General features: G+C 36.0%; 2 protein-coding genes and 1 long non-coding RNA gene across 3 annotated transcripts; all 3 read left to right on the top strand.

The window, feature by feature from the left end:
* The first annotated feature begins 13,527 nt into the window (after positions 1–13,527).
* Positions 13,528–17,163, top strand: LOC104221724 (peptidyl-prolyl cis-trans isomerase FKBP12). The gene is made up of 5 exons (XM_009772844.2): positions 13,528–13,812; positions 14,064–14,097; positions 14,175–14,236; positions 15,497–15,549; positions 16,877–17,163. Exons 1-5 carry the CDS (start codon positions 13,725–13,727, stop codon positions 16,976–16,978), a joined length of 339 nt encoding a protein of 112 aa, XP_009771146.1. The 5' UTR covers positions 13,528–13,724; the 3' UTR covers positions 16,979–17,163.
* A 1,934-nt stretch (positions 17,164–19,097) lies between these two features.
* LOC138885684 (uncharacterized) lies at positions 19,098–20,493 on the top strand. The gene is made up of 2 exons (XR_011404918.1): positions 19,098–19,350; positions 20,218–20,493. It is a non-coding gene; the product is annotated as an uncharacterized lncRNA (long non-coding RNA).
* Positions 20,494–20,972: 479 nt separating this feature from the next.
* LOC104221723 (transcription factor SAC51-like) lies at positions 20,973–23,036 on the top strand. Its single transcript, XM_009772843.2, has 2 exons — positions 20,973–21,100; positions 21,197–23,036. The coding sequence occupies exon 2, from the start codon at positions 21,214–21,216 to the stop codon at positions 22,306–22,308; it is 1,095 nt and encodes a 364-aa protein (XP_009771145.1). The 5' UTR covers positions 20,973–21,100; positions 21,197–21,213; the 3' UTR covers positions 22,309–23,036.
* The last annotated feature ends 1,008 nt before the right edge of the window (positions 23,037–24,044 follow it).

Here is a 24,044-nt window from a genome sequence, read left to right on the forward strand (position 1 = left end):
TCGTAATAGTTTATATACAGTTCAAGATAATATCAAAGCGGTAAAAGCATCACTTAGCACATTAGGCCCAAACATGTAACAAAATCAGATAAAGCCAAATATAACAATTTATCTAAGCTCGAATTCTGAACCCTAAACCAAAGATTCTGGGTTAAATGTCCCCAGCAGAGTCGCCAGAGCTGTCACACCTCCTTTTTCAGCTACACCCCGTGAAGGGACGTAAAGGGAGTTTTTCCAATTAAAAGACAATCGAAACGGGATTTATTATTTAATTTAGAGTCGCCACTTGGGAGATTTATGGTATCCCAAGTCACCGGTTGAATCCCGAATCGAGGAAAAGATTAACTCTGTATCACAGTCCGCGAACCAGAAATCTGGATAAGGAATTCTGTTAACCCGAGAGAAGGTGTTAGGCATTCCCGAGTTCCGTGGTTCTAGCACGGTCGCTCAACTGTCATATTCGGCTTATTTATCTGATTTTAATTCATATTGAACCTATGTGCAAATTTAAACTTTTTACCGCTTTTATTATTGTTATTTTCCAACGAGAATTGCAACGTCGTGAAAACACATCTCGATCCATGTCACATTAATGCACATGTGGTTGTTGACACATCTCGACTCCGTTGAGATTTGGATTTGGGTCACATAAATGTGCACCCGAGTTTAAGAAAGTAAAGAATTAAAGGCGCGCCTAAAGCGACTAGCGTATCATTATTTTGGGCGAGGCCGTAAAAATTTGCTAAACGGCCCATTCTGAAGTCTAAGTAATTTTACCAACATGTATAGAGGGCCCCACAACTTGTGTATTTTTTGTTTGTCGAGTCTCGTTTCATTTATTTTAAAAGGACAATCCTAAAGTGACTATATTTTCTATTAAGTTCGTCTCTAAAATAAAAGAGAAGAAGTCCTAATTAGTTACATGTTTATAAGCTCATGCCTCTTATTATTTATTAGGTTAAGACAAATGCAAACGGAAAATTGCAACAGAGCTTACTCAAGGGAGATTGTATCGTTCCTCATTCTATTAGTTAATAACACTAAAGTTGAGATTATGAATAGAACACGAGATTGACACCCAGTAATATAAAAACAAACTAACTATTCTTTGATTAATTTAAACTAACATTATTAGATGAATTGAACTATTGGAATTAACTATGTGTAATACAAAGCCATTTTTTTTAACTCTTTTTACGACTTGTCGAAGAAATGCGTCAATGCTTAAAAACTGACATCAGGCTAACATCAATCACTAACATTTAAGAATATTAGTTACTAACATTATTCACATTGCTATTTAAAATGATGTTACTTACTCAAGTGAACTCGCAATTTCAGAACTAACCCTATTAAACCAACATGCTGATTTCCATGAACTATTTGAACTCGTTTTGTGGCATAACCTATTTGAAACTATTACACGACTACTGAAAAAGAATTAACTACACTATATTTCATAACTAGTAATCACAAACTAAGATTAATTACAATTGATATTCACATGTTTGTAGAAATAGATTCAACAGTCCAGTTTATGCATTCCAAAGTCATTCTAATACATGCTATGCGATATCAAGTGAACTGCTGCTTATACATTAAATTAAACACAAAGAAACAGGAGAAATTCAGAAATCCATTCCAACAACTCTTTACTTCCTTTCCATTAAATTTGAGAGCTTTAGAACATGTACCTGGATAATGGAAATACAAGAAGATGAAGGAGCAGTCAGCAACAGTAGTAACACAGCAAAACAACAGCAACCCAACAGCAGCAATTCAAACCAAATTCGAGGCTTAGAAAAATTTGAAGAAAACCCAACAAGCTCGATAGAACAACCCCAAAAGTTTGTAAAAGACTAAACATCAATAACCAACATCACCACAAACAAGCTCAACCACACGTGTATTGAATCTGAAACTGAACTCGTAGACCACTGAACCAATTAAGCATTCAAAAAGGAATCAGGTTCACTGTCCCGAATTTGAGTTACTCCTACAGATGCAATGAAAAACCCTATCTTTATTTTTGTTTTCCTCTTTTTAAACTCTCCAGCACTCTTTTAAGATTTTCAGAATCCTCTTTTCCCCTTAAGTCTCTCTTTATTTATATCTAAACTTTTTTTTAACCCTCTAGCTCCTAGGAGCATTAACTGATTAAGAAAGTATATCCCTCCATGATATTCCCTGCAGCCCATTATCAAGTGTCTTCTTGTTTGAAGTTATTTTGTTCCCCACACTTGCATGCCTTGTTCCCCACTACTATATGTCTTGTGCTCTTTTTTAATTCACTTGTTCCCCACTATCGTTATCTTTTCTTTATTTAATTCCATTATTCCCCACTACTATATGTTTTGTCCCCCACTATATTAAACAATGTATATTAACATTATTAGTGCTTCGTAGACGAAGCACTCAAATTAATCATTTTTTAAGACTTTAAATCCCAAAATACCCCTGAAACTACTGAAATTACCATCCTACCCCGATCCCTTTCAATCTGTACAACAAATCACATCAGCTATAACCAAATCAAGCCTAACAATTGATTAATTGAACACATGAAACTAACTTTCAATCAACAACATTAGGACAATTCAACAAAGCCAGATTCATATCCAAACAAACTTAGCAGAACAAACAAGTAGATCCAAATCACTAAACACAATCATCAATTGAACTCAAACTAGATCAAACAACATCATAACAAAGATGAATGATTCAGAACAAAACTATGTTGAACTACTACGGTCAGATTTCAGACTACGATTGATACACAGGTACATGGGCTGAAATAACACAATTCTAAGTTAAACATGTACAAAAATGTAGGAATATTGAAAGTATATCGACGATGAACCCTGAAGCTAAAATCTAAGGACCAGCACATAAAACACTCGACATTAAATCACTTGATGAGAACTAACAAACTTCAAACAAAATGAACATGAATTATCTATAATACAAACAAAGACCTGGGTTCGAATTCAAACTAACCCATCGGAACACAAACACAATCAGAGAAAGAAGAAAAGGAGGGGAAGACGAATTTGCTGAATGAACTAAAAGAAAAGAGAATAGAAACCTACTAGTTTAAAGACCGGGTTCGAACGGCGACCTCGACATGCCTGAACAAACCTCGTTGTTTTCAGCCCCTTTTCGTTTTTTTGATGAAGTGACAAAGGAGTTCACTGGTTTGTGGTCGTTCGTGGATGAAGCTGGATGTCGGGTTATGGTGGTCGTGCGGGTTGGTTTAGGTGCATTTGGGGACAGACTGGGGGAGACGACTAAGGGGTCATTGGCGTGACAGTGCAGCTGGAGCAGCAGTGGCTTGGAGATGTTGTTGCTCGCTGCTGCTCGACGGAAAAGGCTGGTTGATGGTCAGCTGGCGACGGGCTAGCTGTGCTGGTCGTGAGGCGGAGCTGGGGTGGTAACGACGTGGTCGTGGTGGACGTGAGGAGGCTGTTTCAGGTGGTCGACGGGCTGTGTGTGTGCGTGTTGAGCAGTGACAGACGAAGAAGAAAAAGCAGCAGCCATGACGGACTGGCTGGAGCTCACGACTGGAGGGTCGTTGGGCTGTAGGTTGGCGACGGGAGGCTGGTTGGTTGCGTCGCTGGTTTGGTGGGTGAAGGCGACGAAGAAGATGAAGCAGCAAGGGTGGGGCGGGTGTCCCTTTTTTAGGGTTTTTTGTTGTTGTTAGGGAAAAAATGAAAAATAGAAAGGAGGGGTCGACCCTTTTGTTGGGTTATGGGACGGACCAAGTCGGGTCGACCCGGTGGGGGTTTGGTTCTTTAGGCCTGTGGTTTAAAATTGAAGAAAAGGCCCAATCCGATTTTCTTCTTTTTTTATTTCCATTGCTTCTTTTTCTTTTATTCTTAAAATAAAACTAAAATTCTAAAAATTCTAAATTAACCTATAGAACTAAATTAATTTATAAAAGTACTAATTAACTCTTAACAATTAAGACACAATTACATAGCAATTAACGATAAAATCACACAATTTGGACATTAAATGCTAAAACTACAACGTACATTATTTTTATGATTTTTGTTCTTGTAAAACAAACTTAATTGCTCCTAATTGTAGAATTAAATCCTAAATGCAAATGCGACATATTTTGTATTTTTTATTAATCTAATAAATAAACATGCACAGACAAATACAAATAATTATCCAAAAATGCCACGAAAATTCTCAAAATTGCACACAAAGGAAAATTGTTTTATTTTGAATTTTTGGGAGTAATTCTCACATAGGGCAAAAATCACGTGCTCACAGCGGGGGTGGTGCCTTCCCAATCATCCAAGCCTGATACATGTCTGACATGTGTTGTCTCAACATCCTTACCTCTTTAACCAACCTAGTGTCTTGTTCAACCAATTTCTTTTGGGCACTAGTATCAATCAACTCAATTCTGTTATCGTCTTCCATTGCCTTTCAACTTTATGTTGTAGGGATGAGTTACTAGTTTAAGAACAACAAACCAACCAACCATCTACTCAATGGAGATAACAAAGAGGAATAAAATGAAGTCATCATGTTGGTGTTAGTGCATTTAACATAATATAATCTCACGTTATGTGCAATGCACCTAATCACAATTATCGGTTCTAAAATGACTTCGAGGGTGCGAAAGTCAACTAGGCATCATCCCAATTTTACTTCTCTTGCCTTTTTCTTCTTCATTTCCTCTCTTGCGCTCCTTGATTTGCTCATTTTCTTTTTTCTCTTTTTCTTTCTGATTATCACTATTTTCTTTCTTCTCATTTCTCACATCCCATAACTTCACCTCTTTTTTTCTTTTTTCCCTTTTTTTTTAATTTCAAAAACGATTCAATCGAACCCTATGTAGGTTGCTTACGTATCATGACGCTACATGAATCAGATCTTTGCGTAGTTCAGGAAGATCGGGAATAAAGTAAATAAACTAACTCTTTTTTTTTGGATTTTAAATTTTTTTTCTCTTTTTTTTTTTAATTTTTGAAAGAAAGACTTATAAAGAAGAAAGAAAATATTTTTGGATTTTGATTTTTTTTTGAATTTTTGAAATAAAAACTTCTAAAGAAAAAAAGAAATATTTTTTAATTTTTGGACTTTTATTTTGAATTTATGAAAGAAAGACTTCTAAAGAAAAAAGAAAATATTTTTGTATCTTGAATTTTCTTTTCAATTTTCGAAAGAAGAATGAAAATACTTTTGGATTTCGAGAAGAAATTAAAAGAAAATATTTTTGGATTTTTAAAAAAATTGGGGTCTAAAAGAAAGACTTTCTAAAGAAGGAAGCAAAAGAAAATATTTTTGGATTTTTTAAAATTGTGAGTCGGAAGCGATGAGGTTTGCCTACGTATCTTACATCCGGTGAGAATCACATCCACGTAGTTCGGTCATTTTTTACGGAACAGAGAAACATGACTTTTGCAAATATTGGCTTACTTTCTCTCTCTTTTTTTCAAAATTTTGGCAGAGTTTCGAAAATTTTCAAATACCTACCTCACTCTTGTTTTTTTCTCATTTTCTTTCCCTGTTCTAGAAGCCAGTCAACATGCAAGCCGAAACAAATAGACACGCAAGTAGCACGTAAGATGCATTAGGATAGTTTTTTTTATTTCGGGTACACCTGTCCTAGACGGACCTAACCTCTGTGTTGAGTCCCCAAAATCAAATGTACGTGATGCAAACAAGCATCCCTATTAGGGATACGACATAAGGCTTTGTTATCCAAGGTTTAAACCTTTGTGTATTATTCTAGATCTGGCTTACCCGAGCGGACAATTCGAGCCGGAGGGGCGGCAACATACCGGTAACCAAAACATCATCTGGCTTTGTAACTGATCTGATTCTCGTTCTAAATTAGGGTGTGACACTAACAGAAAAGAAGTCACGCCAGCGTGCACTTCTTAGAAGATTTAGAAGACTCAGAGAGAAGAAGGGTTTCATGATAGTTTATATACAGTCCAAACAATATCAAAGTAGTAAAAAAACGGCATTTAGCACATTAGACTCAAATACGTAAAACCCATATAATAAATAAAAGCCAACTATAACAGTTAATCTAAGCTCGAATTCTGAACTCTGAACCAGAAGTTCTGGGTTCTTTTCCCCAGCATAGTAGGCAGAGCTGTCACACCTCCTTTTTCCCAAGGGGATAGAGAGTTTTTTCAATTAAAGTGAAGTGACATTAATCGAAATTGGATTAATTATTTAATTCAGAGTCGCCACTTGAAATAATTTATGGTGTTCAAGGTCACCGGTTTATTTTAAAATCTCAAATCTAGGAAATATAACTTATTTATGGTCCGCGAACACAGAAGACCAGGTAAAGAATCATGTTAATCCGGGAGAAGATGTGAGGCACTCCCGAGTTCTGTGGTTTTAGCACGGTCGCTCAACTATTAATAATTGGCTTAATTATCTGATTTATTACATGTTTAAAACATATTGTGCATTTTTAACCTTTTAGCCATTTTTTATTATTTATTTAACCGCTTTTAGTTTTTACGGAAAATTATTTGAACAACGCGCATTCGTTTATTTTTTAACACATTATGAATCGCGTCACGTGAAACGCACCCGCGATTTAAAACATGCTTATTATTATTAATTGATTTGAAGTTACGGTCGAGTCACGTAAAACACGCACTCGAATTAGGGATTATGTATCATAACTATGCCACGAGAACCGTATCCATAGTCACGATGATTTATTTATTAATCACGCCTAAAGCAAACTACGATGTTAAATTGAGATTGTTGTAACGCCATGATTTATGGAACTGGAACTATCGCAGAAGAAGTGATGTGATATTATTAACGCTATTAGAAAGGGTTTGGAGACAATTGAAGCTATTTAATTAATATCCGCAAACACAATACGCAATCCAGTACGTGATCACGATAAGTATGCCAAAAATTCTCAATACTGTGAAATAACCTGTGATGAATTGTCTATGAAAGAAAACATGTCAGTCGTAGCCTTATTTGGCGTTTATTGGATTGGCTTGACAAAACAATGCATTTGGCCCATATTGTGGCAGAAAATAACTTAATCCGACTTGATTCCAACTAAAAATTCGTGCAACCCAATTAATAATCAGAATAAAAGTTAGCCAACAATCCATCAATTACTACCAACATTCTTAAATTACAAACTGAATAAGTCTTAAAATGGTCCACTACGAGCACACAAACATATGGATAATTCCACGTTGGTACAGTAGGTCACTTTAGGCTACAAGTGTAAAATAAATTTAAATTAAACAATAAGCACACGTAAGGTATCAATAAAAGTGATTAAGGATAATGAAATTCGGACCTTTACTGCTTTGTATTTTTCACCGTGTACAATGAATGAAAATCTCCAAAGCGGAAAACCAAAAAAAATGAGCTATTGACCAACTCTCGAACCGGCGACGAAACCTCTCTGTTCGTGTTCCTCTGTTTTCCTACGTGTATGTGTGTTTCGTTCTTTCTAGGGAAAAATAAATCCATATGCTTTTTGTTTCTTATTCAACCTTCTAAACCCCTCCATCAATGATGAACTAGTGACAAGGAAACCAAATAGCAGCTTTAAGAACTTTTATTAGTGCATCGTCAAACTCACGTAGCCTCCTTGTAGCGCTTTTCCTTCTTTTTTTTTCTAGAATTTCCACCCCCAATTTGATCACTGCTTCGTTCCCCTCTATGTGTATTATTTTTTGTGTGTGTTTCTTTTCAATTGAAAAAACAAGAAGATGAAGTCAAAAGGTGGGGAGGGGAAACGACAGATCTTTTGTCAAGGAGGGCGTTGGTGCTGCTGATTTGTGGTGAAACTGAAGAACAAAGAGTCAATGGTTGTCTCCCTTTGTATTTTGGTCTATTAGGAGATTAAAAGGTAGGTTAGGATTTGGTTATAATTAGTTTAAACATGGGTGTAAGAATTGACATGTGCCATTAGATTGGAGGGAATAAATGGGTAAGAATAAATTTTGCATTTAAGTGAATAGTGGGTATTTAATGGGTTGAGAAGAATGTGCCATTGTCTTGCTGGGCCATTAAAATCCGAAAATGAGCTCTCAATTGGCCCAAATTCAATTCTTTATCATCGAACAAAATAAAAATACTACCAAAATATACTAGTTAATCTTAATTAATAAGAATAAACTATTAAAATGAACTATATATATATATATATATATATATATATTAAAATGAAAATACTTTTGGTATTTTTTAAATGTATAAATATTATAAAATACTAATAAGCTATATATATATATATATATATTTAAGAAAAGAGAGATTATGAAACTATTTTTGTGTTTTTAAACTTATGTTTTAAAATTAAAACTAAAAGTTAGCTGAAATCCTATTAAAATGAAAATAAGTAAATATTTTTAAAATACTACTTTTAAATGTTTCACGGGTCAAAAATTACGTGCTTACAATAGTAATACAAACTAACCAAATCTTGTGAAAGATCCTTATCATCCCTCGGTGATGAGCCATAACTAAGTCGGCGCCCAGTATCCACATCCCATACCGGACGAGCATCAGCAACCGTCGATGCCTCTGGATGGTAAAAAAACAACGCATCCCAGTCATGAGAGGTAAAGGTCGTGCGCGCAATCGACAATGGAACTGAGGGATCACCTGCGAAGTCCCTAGAGTAAGCCCAGGCTAAATGACGGGATATCACTTAGATCGGGGTGGTCACCCGGCAGATTAACTACAACATCCTCAACAGGTACCTCAACACCCTCTTGTTGGGGACCACCTCCTTGCCGACCCCCACGACCTCGTGGGACAACCCTACCTCGTGGCACACCCCTGCCTTGTGGCACACCCCTGCCACGTCGACCACGGTGGTACTTCTCTGACGTCATATAATCAGCCTCGTGTGCTAAACGCTCATCATTCCAGGCTCGCTGCAATGTTCGGGCAGCCAAATCTATAACTTGCCAGCCATAGTCGTGCAAAGCAACCGCTCCATCGCTAGCATGCTACTGCATCTGCAGTCCCAACTGGTGGAACATATGTAGTCTAATAGCCTGCACAACGTGTAAAATATTAATTGCGAAAAGGTAATGTTAACATTATAACTAAGTATTCATTAAACGGTAATGTTACCAAATAACATACCAGCGCCTCTGCCTCCTAGCGTATGGAACGAATCGACCGCCAGCGCGATGAACGGGATTCCCGATGATAAGTCGGGTAATGCTACGGTACCAGCCGATATACGTATGCTCTCCATCCATAAGATGGGCTGAAGGGGGTGGTGGAATCAGGCCACGACGCTGGTCCCAAGTCTCCCGATCTGCGCCTCTAACCATGTCTCATATGCCTGGTCAACCTTCGAACGATCATCCCGCTGATAATGTGTCCTAACCCAAGCGGGCGGTGGAGGTACATACTACGATCGACTAAACTGGCGAAGGACTCGCTCGGTGGCATGATGCTCGACAATATCGAGACATATAAACGGGACGGAAGAGCTCCACATAAGTTGCCCAGTCGAGCAATAATCGGGCAAACTAGCTATTAGCGCATCGCTGTATGGCGTCCAAATGAACTATCACGTAAAAATAGCAACCGTGAGTATACGCAACATATATAAATCCAGGCCAAGTAAACTTAAGTATAGAATTACCTGCGCCTCCTCTAGCAAATCCAACAAATCTCTGCAATACGGGAGATTATGTTGAGCCTGGTACTCGCGTCCGTATCCCCGCCTCTCAACCCACCTCCTAGCCAAAGGAAGAAATCGGGAAGGTGGTGCATCCTGAGCTATGGGTGGTAGAGGTGGCTGAAACTGCAAGAACCGCTCCCAGGCCCAAACCTAATATACAATTTAGACGTAAAATTTAAGGTATATTTTTATGATGTATGTTATAATGAAAGGAGTATTTGACTATGTTTTCACCTGCAACCGCGGCATAAATCCTGCAACGTCTCGCTAGGTGACCATGCATGCTCGGCACATCTACTGGTAGAAGTAACCAAGAACAGCAGCACCCCAGCTGTACTCAAGTAAATCATCTAGCCGCTTAAGATGATGAAGAAATCCCAAACTGACTAGGTTTCCCGAAGTGTTCGGGAACAATACACCTCTAAACATAAGTAGCAACAACGACCTCGTGTACCGGTTAATATGAACCTCCGGTGTATCAGAACCAATGTTATCATACATAGCCTCCAAATGCTGCCGGGTGGGCGTCAACAAAATATGACTAGCCCCAACCTATACACCCTCATCCTCTGGCCGGTAACCGGTGAGCCGCTATAAAGTCTCCAGGTACTGAGCTCCCGTATAATCGCTCATGCCTTGGGGCAAAGCAACAACAAGTCCATCAATCGGCAGCCCATAAAGGACCTCCACGTCTTGCAGCGTGATAGTGGGCTCACCAATGGGCAATGAAATGTGTGCGTCTTTGGTCGCCACCGCTCTATCAAAGCCGTGAGCAACGACCAATCTAGCTGTTGTCGGCCGATCTCAATGATCCTATAAAAACTCGTATCCTGCAGGAGCCTGACTACATGTGGATGAAGCTGACGTTCCTTAAGAAAGTCCTAGACATCGTCTATTCTCCTAGAACGTAAAGTCTGGGCCAATAACCCCCCCTCCCATATGAAGGAAGACCTATGCTCGACCTATAGCTGTAGTAGCTCTAGGGAGGCAGGTCATGGATGCAAAGGCGGAACCTCCATGACGACTACTGTAAATTGAACAAAATTAATTACATTATTTTTCTTTTCCACTGCTTAAATATATTACAATACCTTGAATATTAAATTTTATTCGATATTTTACTATATTGTTAATTAGGTTGATACATTTTCAATATTATAATTTTATATTTTATACCTTACTTTAATATATTAGTTTAATTATTTTATATGTTTGTTAGTTATTCACCTATTTTTTACTATACATAATTTAATTATTAATTATTTCTGGACACAATATTTGAGACCCAGTGGCACCAATGTATCCTGAATTCTTATGTTCATGATGAGAATTTTTTTCTAATTTTTCAATCAACAGATCTGTTAGTTTGTATGTTAGTTTTATTATTTAATATATTAGTTTATTTATTGTATATGTTATTTTATTATTTAATATGTTAGTTTTATTATTTAATATGTTAGTTTATTATTGTATATGTTAGTTTTATTATTTAATATGTTAGTTTTATTATCTAATATGGTTGTTTGTTTGTTATTGACTTATTTTTTACTATACTTAAAATAAATAAATAATTTTTATAACTATATAAGATTTAATTATTAAATAATCACATTTTGGTTCCGGACACAATATTTGAGGCCCAGTACACCAATGTACCCTGAATTCTTATGTTCTTATGTTTGTTGATTATAATTTGAGATAATTTATGTTTGAATCCAGCTTTTTGACGTATTTTTTGGAATAAGAGATACTTAAATAATTCATTTCTATAACTACAAGGATATTACGCTAAAGGGCACTACATTTTACTGGGCTAAAAGGTCATTACATTACAAATATGAACACTATATTAGGCCACAAGATACCACTATAGGGTACTAAAGTAAAAATTTATCTAGCTTACTAGTCTTTTAGCAAATTAATAATCTAAATCAGATATAAATAATAAATCAATTTAATCACAAAACAATCACGAAATTATATATACCACAGTAAAAAGTAACTAATTAATAATTTTTTTAATAATTAATAACTATTTCTCTATTTTATAAATTTTTTTAGCACACTAATACTATAGTCCGGATAAAAAATAACAAATTGGTTAAATCGCAAAACAATCATAAAATAACATAGAGCACATAAAAAATAACTAATATGCATTTTTATACAAGTTTTAACAATATCTAAGTCGAAATACCTCAATTTAAGGTTTTTAGAAAGTCGAAGATTTTGTGATTTTGAGCCGAAACAACCAACAACGTTTGAGATAACTCCTTAGCTAGCACATGGGACCTAGAATCTTTACTTTATGTGGGACGGATGGGCTCCACTCAAGCCTTTTGGGTTTAAAAATATGTGGGGGGGAGGGGGGGGGGCAGTTTAATTTTTTAATTTGGGAGGGACCGTTTCTGTTTTGGGGAAGGGAAGAATAGCGTCTTTTATTAAGACGTTACAGTATAACGTATTAACAAAAGACACTATATTTTCTCGCTTAAATTAATTCAAGTATAGCATTTTTGGAACCATACTATACTTAACTAGTCAAACAGCCGCTAAAGTATAGTGTGGTTTCAAAAAATGCTATATATATTTGTGTCACTAATTGTTTTTTGGAATTTTTACATCATATAGCAAAGGTTAACACCTTATTTATTTTTAATAAATACCATTTAAAATAAATTATATTATATAGATACCTTTTAAGGTTTATAGCAAAATATTTAATTTTGGCTACCTCCTATCCCTAAGCCACTAAATACGCTAATGAGTTACAATATTTTCTTTCTCTCTCTCATTTGATACATCTCATTCTCTTCCCCCATCCCGTTAAAATTTCCGATTTTCTTCCTCTTCTCTGTCTAAGCAACGATTCTTTCCCTTTCATAAAACAACCAAATTCCTTACGAAATATTCGAAGACCAAGAGGAGTAAACGAAGCTGTTCAATTGAAGTTGTTCAAGCAAATATCTTTATGCATTGATTTGGGAATACAAAAGTGAGGCAAGGCAAGGAAAACCCTACATGTGAACTTGAATTAGAACTGAAAAGCTTAAGGCTAGGGCACAAATGAGTAGAAATAGCGATTTTCTCCATTTTGGAGTAGAAATTGAGAGGAAAAGAGGGAATCTAGGGGAAAAGGGACCTTTTCTTTTTTGGGTTCTTGATTTGGTTCTACTTGTCCTCCAGCTCGACGAGACGACATTAGGGTTGTTCTTGAACAAAGACGACGAAGTTTGGGGCTGAGCAACGTAAATTTTCTATTAATATATTTTAATGTATTTCCATGTATTTCACTGTATTCATTGTCTTTTTTTCATTGTGTTTCAATGTATCCCGATATATTCTATGTATTTCATTGTATTCACTATCTCGTTATATGTCATGAATGTATTCATAAGTTTTTTTTAATTAATATAATTTATGTATTCAAATGTATTATATAATTTCTCTGAAGATTGCTATGTTTTTGGGGTATTTTTTGGTTGAGAATCTTTTTTATAACTGAAAATACAAAATTTGTGTGTTATAATTGAGTTTGTTGAGTTATATTAAGAGTCTATTATGTTAATTGATTCACTTTCCGTTTTAAAAACAGTGTAATCCCCTATTTCACGCCGTGAATACAATCATGTTTCACTCTATGAATACAGTCGAATACACTTGAATACAACAACTGATTAGCTGGACTTCCTGATTCACGTCTATTTTTGCTACTGTATTCATGAATACAATAACTTAAATACATCAAATACATCCTATAACCACAGAAAAAGTATCTATATTCCGTAATATAGCAAATGGTATCTATAGATGACTAATTACTACTAAAAGATGTGTTTTATGAAAATTTCTCATTTTTTTTCCATATATTTTTGTTGATTGAGTCCAAATTTAGTTCCGGACTCCATTAAACATCCATAAAAGGGAAGTATCAAAGATATTACGATGCCGCACGCGTGAATCACGTGGATAGATCCTTGAAATTCACAGGCACTACCGTTCCCGTCGTCAAACCCTAAACCTAAATCATAGAAATCATCAAAATCACCGGAAAATGGGAGTGGAGAAGGAAGTCGTGAGAGCCGGAAATGGGCCCAAACCACAACCTGGTCAAACTGTCACCGTCCACTGCACCGGTTTCGGTTAGTCTCCCTTTATTTTTCGCTCCACAAAAAAAAGTTAGAATTTTCCACGGTAGCTAATTCAGTAAGCTTATTTATTAATGGATCAATCGGAGGTACACAGGGTTGAATCTCAAATTTTGTTTTTCTTATTTTTTGAGGGACGAATTGGAGCAACAATGGCTGAATCTTTATTCTAGTTTGACTCTTTATTATGCACAGTTTTTAGTAGAGGCTGGATTGATATTGTTTTTCTTGTTCCTTGCCTGCAGGGAAAAATAGAGACCTGAATCAGAAATTCTGGAGGTAAGCTTACGGTTTTTTTTTGGGAAGTTTGATGCAGGATTTTGTGTATATATTTGCTGAATTTTTATGTGTAACAGCACTAAGGATCCAGACCAGCAGCCTTTCTCTTTCAAGATCGGCCAAGGCAGAGTTATCAAAGGTAGTCCTGACTCATGTTTATCTCTATTTATATTCTTTTTATTGCTGGTTTATGCATTAGAATGTTGCCTTTATACCCAAAGAATATTTTTCTATTGGAAGATTCATTTGAAAAACTTAGTAGTGTTAGACTAACCATTAATGAAACTTATCATAGTGATACCACTTTCTTTTTAATTAATTTCAACTACCTTTTCTTATCTTTATCTCTAAAACTTGATTTGTTAGCATACAAATGGTCCAGAAGCTTTTACCGGAACAGCTTTTAGTGCTAAAATATTACATTTGTATAAAGCAAACAAAATAAAAATGCATAAAAGTATCCAGTATCCACCTATTCCAGAACGTGAATTATCAGTTTTCAGGTTCTTTGCCTAATATGGTTCAGGGTTGACGTTGAGATGAGAAAGTTGAGAGTAGTGTTTCTGTGGTTACAGTGGTGTAGTTTCAGCAATTACTTGTTGATTCAAATATGAAAAGCTCGTGATTTTGGTGGTCAAAGTAGTCAAAATGAGCTGCAGGTGGATTCATTTAAAGCTAGCGTGATAGTTATAGATCTGTTGGCAAATGACAGGGAGGTCCTAAATTTAAGACAACTGGCTTAAGATTGTAAACAAGAGGGGTTGCTCTGATGGTAAGCAACCTCCACTTCCAACCAAGAGGTTGTGAGTTCGAGTCTCCCCAAGAGCAAGGTGGGATGTTCTTGGAGGGAAGGATGCCGAGAGTCTATTTGGAAACAGCCTCTCTACCCCCAGGGTAGGGGTAAGTCTGCGTACACACTACCCTCCCCAGACCCCACTAAGTGGGATTATACAGCGTTGTTGTTGTTGGCTTAAGATTGTACTAAAAGAGACTCAATGCAGGATCAAACCCCCTGACAGAAGTGCACACCTAATTCAGCTAATTCTTCAATGTTTCAGATATCAACATATTAATATTTGGAAAAAGTAAATCTTTTTGACAACACAAAAGCACATCTGATTTATGGAGTGAAATTTGGCCTTAAAAAAACTTTTGCACTTGCTTAATGGTTATGTTTTGTTATTTCTATTAATGTTCTCCCCCCCCCCAAATGAAGCTCTTGCTACAAGAGGGTTTCCTTCTTTGGATCCTTCTATATTTGTTAGACGTGCATACATTTTTAACAAAACCTCTCCTCATTTTGGGTCTTTAAGGGAGAGACTAGGACAACACTGCAGACCATAGTGACAAAGTTCTCTCAGGCCGCAGTTCTTTTATTCTTGTATCTCCTTATTTACAGGATGGGATGAAGGAGTACTTAGCATGCAAGTGGGAGAAGTTGCTCGATTAACGGTAAATACCTTCTCGTTTCTTTTGATTTCTTAGTTGAGGTGAAACTAATTTTGGAGTTAGTTATATGGATTTATATTCAAAAATTAAAGAGGCAATTTGAAAAGAAGGAGCTTGATATCTCCGGGGTGATTTTAGTTGATTGAATTTTCATTAGTTTTACTTAGAGGTGGCAAAATGGTTAAAAGAAAACAGTTATCCACCCATATTATCCATCAAAAAATGGGTTGGATAATGAACCATTTAAAAACGGGTCGAATATGAATAAAGAACCATATTATCCGCTTAGAAAATGGTTAACCAAATGAATAACTAATGTGTTTAACTTTTAAATTTGTAAAGCCTTAAATTGGAGTTTCTCAAGTTTGGAAGACTAGGAATTCTCTCATAAGTGATCATATTTAAGAAGCCATAGATAATATGGATATCCATATTATCCGCCGGATAAACCCGTTTTTATCCATCTCAAATACGGGTCGGGTCGGATAATTTATCCGTTTTTTAAAATTACCCGATTTGAACCGCTCATATCCGACCCGACCCGTCCGTTTGACGCCTCTAATTTTACTTTACAAAAATGTCGCAGTGTTATCAAAAGCGAAAAGCGTAAAAAAACTCTAGTTATTCCGTTGGGGCTTTAAGCGCAAAGTGCAAATGAAGCGTGGACTTTAATGAAAAAAGGCGCAACAGGAAAAAAAGTAAAATATGCATAGTAGTCCAAGACTAATCATTATAAGCACGAATAACAAATATATGGACAAAGAAATTGAAAAAAAAATTCATGATAAAGTGAAATATCAATTGTTTAAGGTCGCCTTTTTTAGGATTCCAATCATTGGTAACGAAAGAATGCGTTAGAGCTTTGATGCGACACTAAAGCGCCCACAAAGCGAGGCGAAGCGCTCAACGTGTTTTGAGCCTCGCTTCAGGGCTTAAGCGCGCCTTTGACAACACTGAAATGTCGTCATCCTTTGGGCTTACTGTCTTGTCAGAAGGCATGATGAAGCTTTTTACAATTTACAAATTAAAATATACTGATGGTTTTCAGATCATTCTCCTAACAGCCCTTTCTCAGTTTTTGCCTAGTCATATCTGCCCACTTCAAGCGCACATTATCTTCATCTTTTTGATTGGACTAATTGAAAAGTTTATAAAGGGGTCTGCATGAACATGTCGCATGGTAACAACACAATAATTGCACTTCTCTTTCCTCCAAAGCGTATTAATCCTGCTATAATTGTACAAACATGAAAAATGAAGTTTCTAGGCTTTATGTATTAAGATCTTCTACAAGGAGAGTCTTAACTGATGATGTCTTAAAATGTTGCAGTGCTCTCCTGATTATGCTTATGGTGCTGCTGGATTTCCAGCATGGGGTATTCAGTCCAACTCAGTTCTGGTTTTTGAGATTGAAGTCCTGGGTGCACAGTGAGCATTTTCCCGACATTTGGGCTATTCCTATGTTGTACTCTTTGCAGTAGACAGTTTGGTGATGGTTAGACATAATATTATGGCAGAGCTTTGAGGGTATCAGAACTGCTCATGTACTTTGCATTATGCAACTTTTTAAAACAGGCTGAGGCACTCATAAATGCTTTCTAGCTTTTCTCTGGATAATGGTCGTTCTAAGATGATACACCTTTTTTGCATTGGCAACGTCCGTAGGGACTTGCAATAATCTAGAGATAAGGTCGTGTAGTATATTGGACGAAGGACTAACCAAGAACGATGGCTGGGGTGTTGAATTTTCATGTGGTGGTCGTTATGGTGAGTGTTGCCATAGCCACCAATTGATCTTCTCTGATTTCTTCTTTGATCATGGTTATGATAATGACTAGCGTGTTAAAGCTCCCAGAGGAGTGTAGACTACTTGTGAATTGTGATCAACATATCTCCACAGGCTACTCTGTGAACTAGATTGTCCAATTGCTCAGTATACGTCCGTCCTCTACACGCACATTTGCCTCTATTTAACACTGTCAGCATAGGGGAAGAAAGTTCTATCTATCCGCCGGTTAACAGTTTGACCAAAATCAATAACCAAGAGACCTCATGGTGGAGTGACAAATACAACATTAAACGAAAGATCGAGTGAAAACGGCAAGATCAAAGATTTTACTCTCACCAAGAGACCTAGTGATTCATATTTCAAATCACTAGGTGTAGAATACAATTTCAGCCGCTACTCCTTGATTATAATGGGAACTAATTACTAGTATAATACATATCTATTACAAAATTTCAATCACATAATTGCAGTCTTAGACAATTTGTACGTGCGCTTCTGCAGCAAACAAGCAACATTCGTCCCTTTTTCATGCTTGAGTTGGCAGAAAAGAGCAAGAAGAAATGACACTAAAATGCAGGCTGCGAGTTCAAGATAGTAATACTAACAATTTGCAATAGGTCAGAATGTATAAAAGATTGTAAAGTTTTTGGTGGCATTCATTTATCTCCCTCGTCTTTAACCAGAAATTCAGGGCCTGAAATGCTAAATCAATGAGTTTTATTTGAAGAAAAAAAAAACAATGAAATTATATCCGAAGGTCGGTATCAGAAAGAAACACAAATGCCTAAATAAATCAAGCAAGAAACTAACAAATCCCTCAATTGATGTTAATTGTTGCTTTGCGTCTTGATAAGTGCATACTTTAAAAATGCGTTGATGTGCCACGTGTTTACTCTATGATTATTCATTATTTGAAAATTTGTCAATTATACGAAGTGGTTATCAATTATTATTAAGTATGAATCAATCGATTATATTCTATATAGTGGTTGGACCTGCTTTGCCTGAAAGTCCTATTTCAGAGCATGGTCTTAATCATTTTATTTTCTCTTTTGTAATGTGGAGTAGTAATTAAGCTTTTGAAATTACAATTATGGTTTCTTCTTAACTTTCTAATAATAATGTTTAATGGACCATTCTCATTCATTGCCTCCTAAAGGTACGGCCTGAGTGCTTAAAATTGTTTAATACTATCATGATCCTCATAAATATCGAAGGCACGAGGGACTCAATTTGATTAAATTCATTTTTTGTTCATTTAAATACCTACTAGTTACAACTGTGACCTCCCACAACGAATGTGTTCTTTTCTTTTTCCTAATAATTATATCTTATGTAGATTAAGAAATTAAGTTATGCACTTATAATCATAACTAGTTGTTCTTGATCACGAAATCATCATTTTGTTAATTTTGTTGCACGTTTGTTAATTAACAATTGTTAGTACTCTATTTATTCATTCCTATGTGACACAATTGGTTTGGATCTTGAGTAAATATTACTGTAGTTTATCTTACAAATAAATAATATACCTAGTAGAATTGTTAGAAAATATTAAAATGTTAGCTTGACTGAAATATTACGTCCAGATTTCATTTTAGTAAATCAAATTATTGAATTCTTGAGACTCGAGTAAGTTCTATAAAATGACATTATAAATTATAATGACGTTAAATATAACAGAAAATCAATTTATATATATATATATATATAAAAAAAAGAATTCCAAAGAAAGTTACAACATTGGAGACATCAATGAAAAGGAAAATATGAAAGAGAAAAAAGAAATAATATTGTACTTATGATTGTAGTGAAGGGCAATACTTATATATAAGACCATCAATCACCAAGGTGCTACACTTCCTTCTTTTTTCACCTGCTCTACTACCAACTATATCTGAATTCTGAAACCATAAGATCTGTTCACATTCAGCCTCTGCTTCTCTAAAATCATTTTGGAACATTTTTGCATACTGTTTGCTGGTCAAATATACTCGTCTTGGATCTCTTCCCTCGTAAGTTGTTTCAGCTGCATTTTTCTTATTATGCACATCATTTATGCTTAATGTTCATACCATAAATGTTTCTAACCCCTTTGATTTATCTGGTTTGCTTAAGTTATGATTTTTGAAATTGAGAAAATCAGTTTGTCATGTTTAGGTTTTCTGAATTCTTGTTTTTGTCTCTGTGTGTGTGTGGTGTGCGCCTCTTCGAACGTCTTTCAGAAGCGTTTGATTGATTGCAAGATTTGATCTTTCAGTTATACTTTTATTGTTGAGATCTCTAGCTGCGCTTCTTTTTAATTTTTACAGTTATTGGCTAAATTTGGATTTTGTTCGAATTTTCAGTTTTTTTTTCTTTTTCGCTGTTTGGGAAGTCATACAAACTCAAAGAGAGCTGTATCAGTGACATGCTTTGGCGTATGTAGCCTTACTGCTATGGAATCCAGTATTTTTGACACGGAATGTGTGTGTATATATAGAAGAGTGTGTGTGTGTGTGTTTATGTGCGAAAAACAAAATTTCAACAAAAAATGGATTTGTTTAAAAGTATGGTGAGTTCAGTCATCAGTGCTAAGAAATCTAAAGGTTGATTAATTTTTTGATTTTTTTTTAATTTAAAGTTTTTTGAGGTTGATTAGTGTTAAAGACAAGCTTACTGCACATGCCTAGAATTCTATTTAGCCTTTTGTTTTATTTTGATTTTTTTTAATACGAAATCGAATAAGTGATATGTTTCATGTACTTTTTGTGGGAAAAAAATGAGTTTTTGTCCAGACATTCACACAGTTGTTTCTCTTAAGGGATTTAGGCGATATTCACATGGCAAACTATTTAGTTGTTCTGGTTCATGACTAACGCATATGTTGTCTAATATTTCAGGTAAACTAATTTCATATTGACAGCCTATCACAATTGTGGCAACTTCTGCAGTTTAAAGAAGTAACAACATGCGGTGGCTGAGCCTGTCAATTGATGTGTTTTCTTATGTCATCCCCTTGAACTTATTTTGCAGGGTGATCCTATAAATTATTTCTCCTATTAAACCAGCTTTTTAATCTATCATTCTCTTCATCTTCCTCTGCGCTTTAACCAGTCAGTTTTGACTCTTTGCTTGTTATATCTATATGATTAGCTGAAAGACAACTGGAAAGCAAATTTAAATCCTCTTAGTCCTGACTTTGATTCCTTTGCACTTTGTCATCACTGTGACACAGTTTAGGTCTTTTCAGGCTTCTTTTCCTATACTGCGATTTCCTCAACCTTCTCCTTTCTTGTAATCTCCGTATTCCCCCGAAAGCTAGTATTCTATTTACTCTTGGAATTCAGTATTATCTCTCCGCATATATTTTGAATTTAATTGGAAAGTCGAAAGTAGTTATGGTGTGCCAAGCAGCAGGACAAACAAGATTTCGGGCCTTAAAGCATGAGAGTGGAATCACAGGGAAAGCAACCATTGTAGTTAGAGTTATAGCATGTTTTCAACCATTACAGAATTGCCAGGTTCGTTCACGTTTTTGCCTCACTTATGGGAAATTTAAGTGTTGCTTTTCAGTTGTGGGTTTCTATGATGTAATTGAAAGGCTTCCTAACTTACAATCTGTTTTTGCTTACCAGGCTGAATACTTCCGTCAGTTGTTGAAGCCTGTAACGTAGATGCTCTGAGTTCACGCCTTTGTCTTAAATCCAGCTTTATAGTATTTTTCTTGTTATTTACGTCCTTAAAGAGTAATTTGAAGTGGAATTTGTACAACCCATATAACTGGTATGTGTCTTAGTCTTTGGTACTGCTATCTGCGCTAAATTTCTGTTGATTTTTGTTGTGTATTTCCATCTAAAGTTCTTACATTATGCATGTTAGGTTTCTCTTCTGTCTAGATGGTTACAACCAGCACGCTCAATTGTTACCAGCAGGATCCAGCATGGACTTCACCGAATTTGAACCATGCAACTGCATTCTTACGACATGGACATAACCTTGGTGTTCCATCTCTGTATAGCCCTTGCATATGTGCTGCAAATGCAGTTTCTCCTAGGCCGTCATGTTTCGTCCCTGGTTTGCCAAGTTCTAAGGCAGCCAATCAGAATGGAGTCAAATGGCTGCCAAGCTTAGCTCCCCCCAAAATTGAGTATCCGAATGATACTAACTTTTTACTTCCTCGCTTGATAGGATTAGAGTCCCCACCAACTGATGCATCAGCAAATTCTCAGAAAAGGTTCCTCATTTGTGATCAGTCTGGGAATCAAACTAGAATTTTCTTTAGTCAAGGTCGCCCTCTTGAAAATGAAGTAACTACACCGAAAGAACATGCTTATGGTTTGTATTATGAGAACCTGACTGCTGTAGTGGAGCGAAGATCTCCTGTGAAACCCATTATTGAAGATAAATTGGAGGAAAGCTACATAAATGGTGAAGAAAGTAGTATGCACGAAGACACAGAAGAAATCAATGCATTGCTCTACTCTTCTGATGGCATTGAAGGGGACGAAGATGACGATGATTGTGGCGAGGATGATGAAGTAACTAGCACGGCTCGCTCTCCTTGTGCAAACAAAGGGGGTTGTGGCTGTGGTGAGCATGTACAACTGTCTGAGGAACTTACAGAAGAAGTTGCCAGTTCTGATGGCCCATGTAAAAGGCAAAGATTGCCAAATGGCGGGCACAAGAAATGTTCATCCATAGAATCTGGATGGGCCAATAATGATGATGATGATGATAATGTGGAATCAAGATGTGTTAAAACATCTCTTCCTCTCAGGGAGAAGGATGAGGAGGATCCCAGTTTGAACACTAGGAAAAGGAAAGCAAAAATTCGTGAGACCTTGAGAATTCTTGAGAGCTTGATTCCTGGGATAAAGAGTAAGGACCCATTGTTGGTTATTGATGAAGCAATTGATTACTTGAAGTCTCTGAGGGGCAAAGCCAAAGCTTTAGGAGTTGGGCTCCCTCAAGAGTATCCCCCATCTTCTTGATAAAGAAAAGGATATCCAACCCTACAACATTAACATTGTGGATTTTAGGGGTATTGTTTCTTGGATATTAATCTATTTGGTTAAAATAGTTAAATTATGAAGCATTTGCCATCTTCATCAGTCCTTTAGTGCAACAAGTATTATGAACCACCAGAGGTAAAGATTTAGTGGAATGTCTTTTACTTGCAAGGGGTGAAATAAAAGGGATTATTTTTGAGTTTTTTGTGGAGTAAGAAAGTGTAGCAATTTCAAAGTTCAAACTCATGAGTGTGCAGTAAATGAGGGACCCTTGAGAAAACCATGGATTCAATGCATGCGCAATTGGTAATTGAGGACCCACAATCCACCCCCATATGTTTCTTGATTTGAATGACTGTTATGATGTGTTGATCTTTCTGTTGATCCCCACAAAGGATAGTGATGGCAACTACTGTTGAAGAGTAGCGCATGGAAAAATGGGGGGGCCTGCCCTCTAAAGCTTATCATGAAAAGGTTGATTGAGAAACATGATCAAATCTTGTCTTAAAGTTTGGTTTGTTCCCACTTGTGTGAGAGCTTTGGAATGGTGAGTTTTTTGTAGTTGGAGAGAGTTGTGAGTCTTTTTCTATAAGCGTGGTGTCTTTTTATGAGCCTGATGGACCCTTGTGTTTCATGCTATTATTGCTGTGTGTGTTGTCTTTATGCTTTTACTACTTAAAACTAATAAAATATAGCTTGCTTCATTATTATTTCTGTTGTGTTTTTCTGTCATATTTGTTTTGTGCATTTTGTTGAGGACTCGTTTATGTGATTCTAATGGATACTGGTGGCTATGTTTGATCATTATGTGGTTTTGTCTATTTTAAGGGTTAGCACTACTTAAAGAAAGTTTTAAATGGAGAAAAATATTGGATTACGCATGTAGAATGAGAGTTTTCCCTCATGGGAGAGGCAATGAGATTGGAATCTCTTTGAACTTGAATCATTGCCTGCTAAAAAAGGTTTACTGTTATCAACGAACATGGGATATTATTTCCATAAGGAGAAAAATTTAAGTCCTCATCAAACTAGGAGAAACATTAAAGTTTTACGGGATCAACTTGACGTGGAGTGGGATAAAAAACAGAAAAAAAGAACTTTTATACACCGATGTAGAAAAGTTTTATACCATCAATATATTTACAAAAATTTCATTATATTGTATGTGGTTGTATATGAAATCCTAGACGTATTAGTATTCAATTAGTTTTATGGCTTTTACAAACTTATTTTTAGTTTTATGATCTTACCTTTTTTTTTTCACATAAAAGATGAAAAGCAGCGGCGCTCATATCAACATAATCACAGTTCTTGACTGCTTTTTCAGAAAGTCGCCATGGCACTAATGCAGGACATTCTCTCCTTTGAAAGTATTGCAAGTTATGATTCATATTTTGAAAACAACGAAAAGGGTGTAGAAAAGTGCAATCAGAAAAAGACGTCCCTTATCATTTTCCTTTCTGTGATTCTTTAGAAAGAAATATAGAAATGGTATTACGATTTAGAACTACTTGACACCAATATCTCATCCTTACTTACTTTCATGAAACATAATACCTACCTAAGTGCAACCCGAAAAAAAAAGAAGGAAAAAATAAAATGAGTTTAGTGTTATGAAATAAAAGCAATTTAGTAAAACATGAACAAGAAATAGAGATAGAGAGAATGAAGAGATTTTCTTCTTCAATTGTGTGTTTTTCCTATCTATTACAAGGCCT

Source organism: Nicotiana sylvestris, chromosome 1 (genome assembly GCF_000393655.2).
Source record: "Nicotiana sylvestris chromosome 1, ASM39365v2, whole genome shotgun sequence".
NCBI classification, from domain to species: domain Eukaryota; kingdom Viridiplantae; phylum Streptophyta; class Magnoliopsida; order Solanales; family Solanaceae; genus Nicotiana; species Nicotiana sylvestris.